Consider the following 11,968-nt stretch of genomic DNA (forward strand, 5'->3'; position numbering starts at 1 on the left):
TGCCATTTTTTAATTCATGACGCATCTATTCATACAGTATAATTAATACATGATTGTATTGTTTCAGTGATGAATAAAGACAAGAACAAAAACAAATCTGACATTTTGTGGGAGATTTTGAAGAACGTATTGTGACACATTGCAAGCAAAAAAGAAATCCCATGGATAGGTGATAGTCTCTCTTCATATATGAAGATGGCCATATATGGTGGCGTCATCATGAGGCGTGACCATATATGGAGGTGTGATGTCACAAGGTGTGACCATATGAAGATGTGATGTCACACACACACACCAACATTGTCTCATCATGATTACCTCACCTTCTGACGTTTGGCAAATACTTCAATTACCTCAATTCTTGACGTATTTCGGAAAAATATTACGTCATGGCGTGACTTAAGTGTAAAAAGGTCACGCTCTGACGTTTTTTATTTTTCTGTCTAAAATAATCTGAAGCTATATTATTATTCATGTCATGTTAGAGCAGGTCTGAAATAAATGTCAGAGCTGATATCGACATATAAATATGAAATAAATGCTTAAACATGTCACTATGTCTAATGTTATAACCATAAGGGTTAACCAATGCTAACAGCTTCCCTGCTAAAGTATGCAAATTCCGCTAAAATCCGCCTTTTTGTACACAATCGTTTTGGAAGATAATACTAGTCTTTTATTAACTGGCTAACAGAAATAGCAGATAAAGAAGTATTAACACTGATGGTTTGTAAAAAGTGTGTTTATTTTGGTCCGCCTAAAGCTAATTCATGCTAATGTTCCAGCTGGGGGCACTGGTGGAAAATGCGGAAATGGCTTCCTATTTCCAATAGCAGAAGAAGAAGACTCGAACGAATTTAGTGTAAACATTGTAACATTATGTCACCATAACGTGGTTATTATTAGTTGCTTTGGAATGTACCTGCCATGAAAATTAAGGTCATAATAACGCAGATCGCATCGATATGTAATATAGTGCGATAATGTACTTGTTTTAGGCAGCTACAGGATTGATATAGCTAAATGTAGCTAACGGCTATCGTTGCGGCGTTGCCAGTTTCTGCGAGAGAAATAAGCAACCCGCCCGGTATATGAAAACAAGCCCAAGCCCCCCAAAAACGTAGTCTCTCAAGACCGCTGTTTTCCCGAATATCTGACGATGGGATTCTCAGATTGCCAAAAATGCAACCTGCAAGGCTGCAACTACCAATAAGCTCAAAGTCGCTTATAATAAGAGGACTTGGCAACCCTCGCTACAGGAAGTTGGTTCTACATGTTTTTATTATTATTTATATTCACCCATAGAGTATATAGTATTCACCGAGTAGTGTCAAATGACTTAACTTCCTGTAGCGAGGGTTGCCAAGTCCTCTTATTATAAGCGACTTTATTTATTGAAAAATAAAAAACGTCAGAGCGTGACCTTTTTACATTAAAGTCACGCCATGACGTAATATTTTTCCGAAATACGTCAAGAATTGAGGTAATTGAAGTATTTGCCAAACGTCAGAAGGCGAGGTAAAATTAGTCATTAACATGACTAATGTTACACACACCCTTTGCGTTGGGCAAAGTAAAGGTTTGGGTACCAGTTGGCTGGCCACTGGGCCCAAGTGAGTTTTCATTTTTTGCGTTCGCGTTTTTTTGGGTGTGTGTGTGTGAACCTTGGGGCTTCCGTAGATGCGTGAGTGGCTGGCTGGTGACGCAGCAGGCCAGGCCAGGCCCTCTGGGCCAGGCAGCGCACACTGAGCGACGCGCAGGCGAGCGAACACACCAGAACCACACAGAGAAGAGAGAATCTCTTAACAGTCAAGATGGCGACATCGGAGCCGGTAAGAGAGCCAGCCGCTGCTCACACCTCACATATCTGCCAACAACACACACGGAGAGAACCAAAAAAACCCACATTTGACCAGTTCGATAGATAAACGCCGCGTGACTGACTGGAGTCATATATGTGATATTCGGGGGCGAATTGTCGCGCGTTTTGGCTGCTGTTGTGTCACTTTAATGTGGATGGGTTAGCTTAGCTACCGTTAGCACAGCAATGTGATGGATGGGGGGGTGGATGGATTTTATTGCTTGACTTTGTTGGAAGGGAGGGACTGCTGGGCATCGTCTGAGCGTATCTCCATTCATTGATTGATTTTTTTACTCTTATCTCTCGCTTTGTGTGTGAACCCTTTGATGTTGATTTTACAAAACAACACACCCCGCCCGGTGGCTTAAAAAAATGAACGATTGATATCGATATCACGAAATCAAATAAATTGTGATACCTGGGAGGACACGTGTGTGTGTGTGTGTGTCTGTCTCTCTGCGCTAGCTAGCGTCAGCTAGCACAGCTATGTATTTTCTTGGTTGTGGTTGCCGGTTGGTTAGCTTACATTATAAATGTAATGTATTTATTGCCATCCTTCGTGATCTATCTAATCGGGGGGCGCTGAAACGTTACGTGGATGAATTTAGTAACTGGAGAAGCCACTGCCTTAACAGTTGACTTTACTGATTGACACTGCACTTTTTGGGCGAATCCTTAAAAGCAGTGAGACTGAAATAGGTGACTGTAGTCATCAACAGGAGAAGAGATGGATGGGTTACTCTATAATTCAGTGGTTTTCATTTCAACCAGTGGTCCTTGAGGGGGTTCCAGGTGGTCCCCAGTTCAATTCAAATTAAATGATGGAGACCAAATCGACCCTTGTACATGTAGAGCTTTAACTCTTGAGTGTGTGAAATGGCTCTCAAGAGTTACATTATGGTTAAACAGACTTCATTACTTTAATTTACAAGAAGTCTACACAATTCAGTGTTAATTCTTTCAGCAGATTTAGTCTGAGTCCTATTTAGTCTTCTGACATTGTTTTGTCTAGTCTTAAGACGACTAAATGTCAAAAACCTTAGTCAACAAAATGAACACTGACACAATTAGAGAATGTTGAAGAATGTGCCAACATTTGCCTGTTATCTATCCTAGGAAAGATAACAGGCAAACGTTGATCAAAAATAACAATGGAATGTCGCATGAACCCCCCCCCCCCCCTACACACACACACACACACACACACACACACTATTGTGTTGGGTGGATCTATGGACCCACCCAACACAATCGTCAGTCGGGATGGTGGTCCCTGGGTCAAAATCTGTTGAAAACCACTGCTCTATATCCATTTGAATAGTCTTTTTGTTATGATTTTCTTTGCTGTCTCTAACGTGACGATGAATCAGATGGCCACTGGCTGCTGTTAACATTTAATTTTCTCCCCAACAGAAAGCAGCAGCTGACACTGAAGAAGCCCCAACCATAGACGTAGACGACACCCCCCCTGGCCCTGACCCCGTGGCCCCCCCACCTGTGGTCGCTAGTTCTGAGGATTATGTTAAACACCCGTTGCAAAACAGGTACGGATCTGGGATTCACAGCCTTTTTTTTGTTTCAAGTACCCCAGGTCTGTTTGTTTCCATGTTGTAGAGTTACAGACCCATACGAGTCCATTTGGACCCCTGTTGGTCCCCAGACTCGGTAACGTGTCATTGTTTCCGACTTCCGACCGCTCATTAGCCCGACCCATACTAACCCTATCCCTAACTAACCACGGGGTGAGTCTTAACCGTGGTAGGTTTTTGTGTGGCCGGTTAAGAATCACCCGTGGCTCCCCACATGCTTGGCTGTTTAAGACATGCGTGGCCGGTTAAGATTCATTCATAGCCGGTTAAGACTCACCCATGGCTGTAAAGGAGCTGAAGGCCCTTCTTGATGTCAATCAAGCTGTAAAGGGAGCTGAAGGCCCTTCTTGATGTCAATCAAGCTGTAAAGGGAGCTGAAGGCCCTTCTTGATGTCAATCAAGTCACCTTAATTCAAGTGGCAGATGCCAAAAAGACAGAGTTTTGTGGGGGGTTTTTTGTTTCTAATTTATTTAATATTTTAATTACAAATGTTGTGTGGAATATCTTGTGTTCTACCTGCACAGCCTTTATTTGTGATCTACTGGTAGATTGTGATCTACCTTTTGGACACCCCTCATCTAGCCTGTGGTGCTGCTTGCATACATACAGGCAGATCAGTTTGCCATACTAGTATTGTTATAGTATTGCCACAGGAACTTAATTAACATGGGGGGGGGGGGGGGGGGGGGGGAACTGCTGGCTTTGCTAGTCGGTTAGTTGCCACACCTGATAGTTATCTCACTGTTGGCATAAAATTCATCCTCATTGTCACTGAAAAAGGACTTTGTCATGCTAACGTAGTGGCTCTTTACATATGCGCTGTGGAGCACACCTCTCTAACGGCCTGTGCTGCACCAGGCCTTTCAAAGTGTGTGTGTGTATACATACTTTTAGATACCAAATGTAAAGTCTGCGTATGCACTAGGGCTCGCGTATCCGCGTATTACGTGTAAAGTAGCACTGTAAAGTAGCAATGGTCAGTAAACAGGTTTTATTTGATTTACGACTTCCTGTGATTATTTAAGCTTAAAGCTCCAATCCTGTATTTCTACACGCCTCCTCAACGGATCTGGTGATGTGACCCTGTATATATTATTTACTGAAGTGATGACATTATTAGACACTAAAATAGCATATTGTAATGTGACAACAGGCTAACGGTCATGTAGACTTCTAGCTGTGTATATAATGTGTGATTGGCCAGCCTGATCCAACATTTACCAATAGCAGAGTATGGAGATTGTCTCCAACCACAGCAAATGGGCCTGTTTTTATCATATTACCACACGCCATGACACAGATAAAATGCACTGTTAAATAAATTCCAGATTGGGGCTTTAAAATGCAACTTACAAGCAATTGATTATTTGCCACATGGTGGATATTATTGTCTTGTTGAAATGTGGCACAGAAAAGACTGACAGGCGACAGCTACTAAAAAAAAAAGATGCATATGCTCATCTGAGAGAAGGTTGCATTTCTGGTGGTAACATTTCAAAGAGGGGTCAGTATAAAAGTTCATGGCCTACTGATCGATTTACACACTGTTGCCGTTCACAGGAGTCCTTTAAAATAATGTTAACTATAATCCTGTGTTGGTGACAACTGACAACCAATTCAGCAGTACTGTAGTGGAGCTGGAAGGGAAATGCTGAGTGGACGGAGCCCTGCTTCAGTGGGACACTTCTGGGCCTTTCTGCTTGTTCAGCCTCTCAGATGAAGGTTGTCCTCAACTGTTCTAGCCTTCACAGTGTAATCCTAGCATTAGAGCTTCTGCTCTTTCAGTTTCTTTTGGTGGGGGGGGGGGGGTCATATTGGGTGTTAGTGTGTGTTAGTGGAGGAGGTTGCACCATGAAACTTGTCTCTCAGGCTGAGGGTGGGGAAAGGGAAATGTTGAATCCACTCTTGTGTGTGTGTGCCTTTTGTCTGCATTGTGGTTTCACCTGAAGGAAGTCTTGGGGGAGGGGGTTCCAGATGGCCTAGAATTGCCTTGAGTCGCAGTGTGTTGCGAAACTGGTTTACAAATGTGTGTCATAACTAATCTCGTGTCAGTGTTTCCTTTTGGCATCTCCAAATAGTAGTGATTAATCCCAAAATGGGTCTGCCATTCATTGGCTTTACGTCGGCTGACATATATGTTCACACGCATGGCTGTCTGTGTGTCTGCCCTCGGGCTGGGTTCATCAGAGGAGTCACGCCGCTCTGCACCACCGTTGTGTAATATCTTGTGTCACACACTGGTGGCAGCAGACCCCCACCCTGTGCTTGGCTATGATGTGCTGCTCATATGGTAGTGGTGATAAGTACACCAGTCTTTTTAGGGCATTATGCACTGGCTAAAAGAGGGAGTCAGTTCATGCCCCCTTATGCCCTCATAATCCCTCCCTTATTAGCCCATTAAGACCTGAGGCCAATTCTACAAATGCCTTCTGAAAATCAGTAGTTGGAAAAACGTTTTTTGTTCCAAGGAAGGGCCACAGATCCCCCTCCATCTGAAAATGAAGAAGAGAAGATTTGTGTGATTTAAAAAAGAAAATTATTTAAAAAAATTCAAATGCTTTCAAGATTTTTCATTTGGTTTTAATGTTCTAGACATACCCTTCCTGAGAACTGAAGACAAATGCCACCCCTCAAAAACAATGGATGTGTGTGTGTGTAGGGCAGATGGCTGCCTGGCTCCTACTGATATGCACGCCACTCTGACTGGATGTTGTACTGTGGTGAAACATGATTCATGACCTAGCTTATTTGGTGTATTTATGTTTTATGGTCTCAACTCTAAATGTGTTCTGTTGTTTTTTTTTTGAGGGGCGCTCAATGCATGGCTTTCCGAAATTACATCATAGGCCAGGCTATTCTATGGACTTCTAATGTTTGTTTAGAGTAATTATAAATTACCCGTCCCAGCCAATGTCTGGGCGTTTGTTTACAGTAAATATAATGTTTAGGGTAAATTATGGTAAGGCATCGCTGATTATACATGATTATACGCTGATTATAAATATATTTCATTTTTATCTGCTCACTTAACACAAGTGTATATTTATTATGTACATCTCCTGCTCTTGTAACATTATTTATTATTATTTAAATGAGAGATTATTTTCTAAGGCAGAATACATTAGTTATTCTGACTTTTGTATTTAACAAATGCTTTAAAAGAATTGTATTAACTGTTCTTTTTATTTATTTATTTCTTAGATGGGCCCTGTGGTATTTCAAAAATGACAAGAGCAAAAGCTGGACGGAGAACTTGCGTCTCATCTCCAAGTTTGACACAGTAGAAGACTTCTGGGCGTAAGTGTTTCTCAACAACTCTGTAATGATCGGTACAATGTTGTAACCGTGGCTTTATTATCAATATGCTGAATGGAAAAGCAAAGACCATGGACGGTCCATAACTGCCCTCCCATTCAAACGCAGGGGAGGGCAGACGGGAACAGAACAGACCCCCCGGGGCTCCTCCAGCAGCTGAGTCTGCAAGCGCGTTTATACTCTGGTAGTAGACCACGAGAGAACATATGCCCAACGACTCAGAATGTCTGTGTGAACGTCTGTGACTACAGTGGAGGGTGGGCTTCACCAGAGTGTGAATGGGAGTAATTGGTACTGTACACCTACCTCATATTATATCACATTTAACAAGGTTACAGCCAGGTCACCGAAGTAGGTCCTGAAGTAGGTGAATAATCACAGGTAGCATTTTCATATTTCCCCCACAATCGGAGCTTGGCGCTTTCAGAATGGGTAAATGGTGCATTTATACAGAGCTTTTTTTCCCAGCAGTTTACAATGTGCATTACATTCACCCATTCACACACCGACGGGTTCAGTGTCTTGCTTAACCCATTTTGGGCGGGAACCCCTTTTGGTATTTTAATAATTCTGTTCTACTTCAGCTATTGAAAAATAGCAGATCTACAAGCTCATAGCGTGCCACCAAGTGGCACGCTACGAGCTTGTAGGTCTGCTATTTTTTAAAAGTCGTGAAAATGTGGCGCAAATCTTTGAATATATATTTCAGTCAGAGCGAACATTTCAACAACTAAAATATTGGCTTCTGGGGGGTCCCTGGAACTACATATTTTGAGATGGGGGTCCGTGGCCCAATAGAGATAATTCTGCGGGTCCTTGACATGAAAAAGGTTGAGCACCACTGACATAGAAACATGGGTTTTTCAGAAACATTTTAGGATTTAGAAGCCTTTTTTTTTTATCGACTTCATTCGAAATATGGGTTAAGGACACTTTGACAGTAACACAGGGGGAGCCCGGCATGGAACCAGGAACCTCGCGATTCCTAATCAGCCGCTAAATTCCCTGAGCCACTGTCGCCCCTTCATAGGCCAATATACTAGAAACAGAAACGGGTCACTTCTCAATAACTGAATAAAACACTGGAACACACAATTTACATTGTTTTATAAATTAGGTGCAAATGATTTTGGCTGCCGACCAGCACTGTATCTGTGAATGTCAATAATCTAATTGTTGTGGTGTAATAACATGGCAACTTGGCGGGGGCAAATTCCACTATGCTTTACGTTGTCATTATTGAATTATCTCCGCCAGGGATAGACATTGTTATTATGAAATAATCTTTATTGATCCCTGGTGGGAAATGCAGGTGTCAGCAGTAGGATTGAAATACAGGACGGCTGTCACAAATTATTTGTCCTTTTCCCACAGATTAAAATGTTCTATACACTAGTAGTGAGTAACATAATCTTTCTCCTTCTTCTTCCAGGTTATACAACCACATACAGCAACCAAGTAAACTTGGCTTTGGCTGTGACTATTGCTTATTTAAGGTAAGGGCCTTCCACCAACCTGAGCCCAGTATACTATGTCCTAGTGTTCACTGGTGTTGAGCTAAAGCTTGGGACCCTTTAGGATTTGAACGATTCCGGTTCCTTAAATGGAACCCTGGTTGATAAGACTTGACCCCCGCTGGTCAAGTAAGACAGAAAAGCAACTCGCTTTTCCGTTTGTGACGACGTCGTGCATATGAAGAGACGAGTTGAATTCATAACGTTTCCACCAAAACTTTTCCCCTGTTCATGGGGGACATTTTATAGTGCCTTATTTGACCAGCGGGGGTCTCCTTTTTCATTAGAAACTGTAGTAGCATATACAACTTTGTATACGTTGCAATGCACTACTGGGTAATTTGGTTGTTTGTTTCTCTGAACAAATAGCATAGCGATAGCGTGTCTGTTCAGCTTTTTTAGATTAGGGTTTGAGTGGTTTGGCCGAGCGCAGCCCAGACAGAGACATTGCTGCTACATGGTGGTAAAACGACCTAAAACGAGAAGGACAGCGAGTGAGAACCGCAAGCACTGCAGACGAAAGATGCTCTCCTCAGGCTCCTGGCTGGTAGCCTACTACTGGTCAACCCTCAGGCTCCTGGCTGGTAGCCTACTGCTGGTCAACCCTCAGGCTCCTGGCTGGTATCCTACTGCTGGTCAACCCTCAGGCTCCTGGCTGGTAGCCTACTGCTGGTCAACCCGCAGGCAGCCTCAGGCTCCTGGCTGGTAGCCTACTGCTGGTCAACCCTCAGGCTCCTGGCTGGTATCCTACTGCTGGTCAACCCTCAGGCTCCTGGCTGGTAGCCTACTGCTGGTCAACCCGCAGGCAGCCTCAGGCTCCTGGCTGGTAGCCTACTGCTGGTCAACCCGCAGGCAGCCTCAGGCTCCAGGCTGGTAGCCTACTGCTGGTCAACCCGCAGGCAGCCGGTGTCTTCCCGGTTCTCACTCGCTGTCCAGTGTCCACCACCAAGCTCAGTCTTGTCCTAGTACACCACCATGCAGCAGCAATTAAACTCTGTCTGCGCTCGGACAAACCACTCAAACGCTAATCTAAAGGCTGAACAGACAGACACGCTATCGCTATGCTATTTGTTGACGACAAGTCAACGAGACGAGTGACGTCATACATGCACCAGACACTGTAAAATGGCGCCCCTCTTAGGATGAAATATTAACTATTTTTAAAGCAAAGAAGATGTGGCATGTGTTTTACATTTGATATTGTTATAGAGGGCAAGTATAATGTTTAAAGGTCTGATTCCTTAGCGGTTCCCTTCTAACGATTCCTGTGTGTTCCTTTATATATTCCTCGCTAGTTCTTACAGTAACCCAGAGGGTCCACTGTACCCCACGTACAGTGGACCCTCTGGGTTACTTCAGGGGGTTCCAAAATGGACCCTTAACAGGTCTGTAACTCTTGAAAGTGTACACATGGAACCAAATGGATCCCTCACGGGCCCATTTGTTTCCATTTGTACACTCAGAGTTATGGTGGTCCTTGAAATTAAAATGTTTAAGTAGAAGGGGTTGGATACTTATTTTCGACAAGACATTTATGATTTGACTTATGGGAAAACTGGCAGAAAAAGACATGCCATTTTGTTTTAGACTCCTTCGACCAGGGGTTCTCAACGTTTTTGGCTGGAGACCCCTGGAAATGCTTTGGCCATGTCTCCTTAATTTGTCATGCAGCGAGCAAGTCTTTTTCTGCCAGTTTTCCTTTGTTTTAGACTAGAAACCTGCAGTTTCTAGTCCGTCAGTATATTGGTTCCCCCATCACTGACTCCCAACGTTAGCCGAAATCTTCCCACCCTTTTATCTCTGAATCTAATCCCAGATTCAGATTCGAATCAAAACAACCTTTATTGACGGCCGGTCACGTCGCTAGCTAGTCTCGGTAAAATAACTCATGCCTCGGGTGGTCCGTGACCCGAAAAGTGTTAAGTGGTAGTGCTTGTGTGTGTGCGTTGTGCTTCAGGATGGGATCAAGCCCATGTGGGAGGACGACAGGAACAAGCTGGGAGGACGATGGCTGATGACCCTCAGTAAACAGCAGAGACACAACGACCTCGACCGCTACTGGATGGAGACGGTAAGGCTACCATGCACACGCTGCTTCACAATGGCACTCACTCGCCTATTATTATTATTATAGTCAGTTTTTGGCGGAACGCAACGCCAATGTCACCTGGTGTGTTTTCGTAGCTGTTGTGTTTAGTCGGAGAGTCGTTTGACGAGGCCAGTGAAGACGTGTGCGGCGCCGTGGTCAACGTTCGACCTAAAGGCGATAAAATATCCATCTGGACCAGCCAGTGCCAAAACAGGGACTCCATCATGACGATAGGGTAGGTGTACCTCATGTTTTTAACGTCGTTTATCATCTAAAAATGTTATCTGACCCCTTTCGGCATGTTAATGTTTTTTATTGTTTTATATTGTTCACTCACTGTACAGCACTTTGTAACTTTGTTTTTAAAGGTGCTTTATAAATAAAAATGTACTTTTTATAAATAAAAATAGTGCTCTGTGAGTTTCCTGTTCAAGTTGATTTTCCTGCAGCTTTGTTGTGATTGGCTCAGAAGCAGATTTGAACACATGACATGTGAAGTTGTCACGTGTGTCTGTGGTTCAAGCCGAGCCAATCAGACAAAGCTATCAGAAAATGAACCGGAACAGAAACTTCTAGAAACCTGGGACTACAGTTATGCATAGAAGGCTGTTATAAGTTGTACTGTTACATCATTTTGACCACTGGATGGCGCCACAAAGTCACTTTGAAAAATGTAATTTAGCACTTCAGCATTCTGAAGTTTGATACTTTGAAACAATTTGCGTATGATACTAGAACCAGAATCTCACTCTTAACAGCCTCTCTATCTCTCTCTCTCTCTCTCTCTCTGTTGGCAACAAAACATAAATTATTTGAAACACCTAAATCCTGACTCAAGTTTTCTGCAAAAACGTTTCTTGGCCAATACCGAATATGGGAAACAGTTGGCCGAATAGCAGAATATGATTAATATTATATAACGTTTATTATTATTTTTTACCAGTCTTTGTACCATTGCTGCCATGACCGAACATGCATTTTTTTGCCACTATTCGGCCAAATAGTTTCAGTAGCCGAATATTCGGTTCACCCCCAATTTATATGCACTGTCCCGTTGAAAATATAAACGTAATAAAGTAAAGTACATCTTCCTCTTCCTACAGGCAACAGTATAAAGAGCGCCTGAGCCTGAATATCAAAGCCTTGCTCGGCTACCAGTCACATGACGACACGTCCAGCAAGAGCGGATCCACCACCAAGAACATGTACACCGTTTGAACAGTGTCCCCCCGGCCCCCCCTACTTAATATCTTATAGATTTCAACAATTACCCACCTGGATTTTTTTTTCTTTTTTGCTACTGTAGAGTCTTTTCCTTTTTTATTGAAAAGAGAATTGTTACTTAAAGTGTATAAAGTTGGGGTTTAAACGCTTAAAAATCACACGATAGCGTCACTTGGCTGAAAAGAATGGATTTTCCGTGTTAACTTAATAACTTGAAAATCTGTTTTTTTTTTGTTTTTGTTTTTTGTTTTGGCAAGTGACGACACCCGTCGTGCGGTCGAGTACAAACAAGGCTTCCCGCTCTGAACCCCCGAATCATGAAATGACCTTCAGTTACTAACGGGGGGGGGAGAGGGGTACCATAGAGCGTCTTCA

General features: G+C 43.1%; 1 protein-coding gene across 1 annotated transcript; it reads left to right on the forward strand.

The window, feature by feature from the left end:
- Positions 1 to 1,672: 1,672 nt before the first annotated feature.
- eif4e1c (eukaryotic translation initiation factor 4E family member 1c) lies at positions 1,673 to 11,968 on the forward strand. The gene is made up of 7 exons (XM_079512722.1): positions 1,673 to 1,832; positions 3,275 to 3,405; positions 6,653 to 6,748; positions 8,199 to 8,262; positions 10,238 to 10,351; positions 10,465 to 10,604; positions 11,473 to 11,968. The coding sequence occupies exons 1-7, from the start codon at positions 1,815 to 1,817 to the stop codon at positions 11,585 to 11,587; spliced, it is 678 nt and encodes a 225-aa protein (XP_079368848.1). The 5' UTR covers positions 1,673 to 1,814; the 3' UTR covers positions 11,588 to 11,968.

This window comes from Electrona antarctica, assembly GCF_951216825.1.
Source record: "Electrona antarctica genome assembly, chromosome: 10".
Lineage (NCBI taxonomy): Eukaryota > Metazoa > Chordata > Actinopteri > Myctophiformes > Myctophidae > Electrona > Electrona antarctica.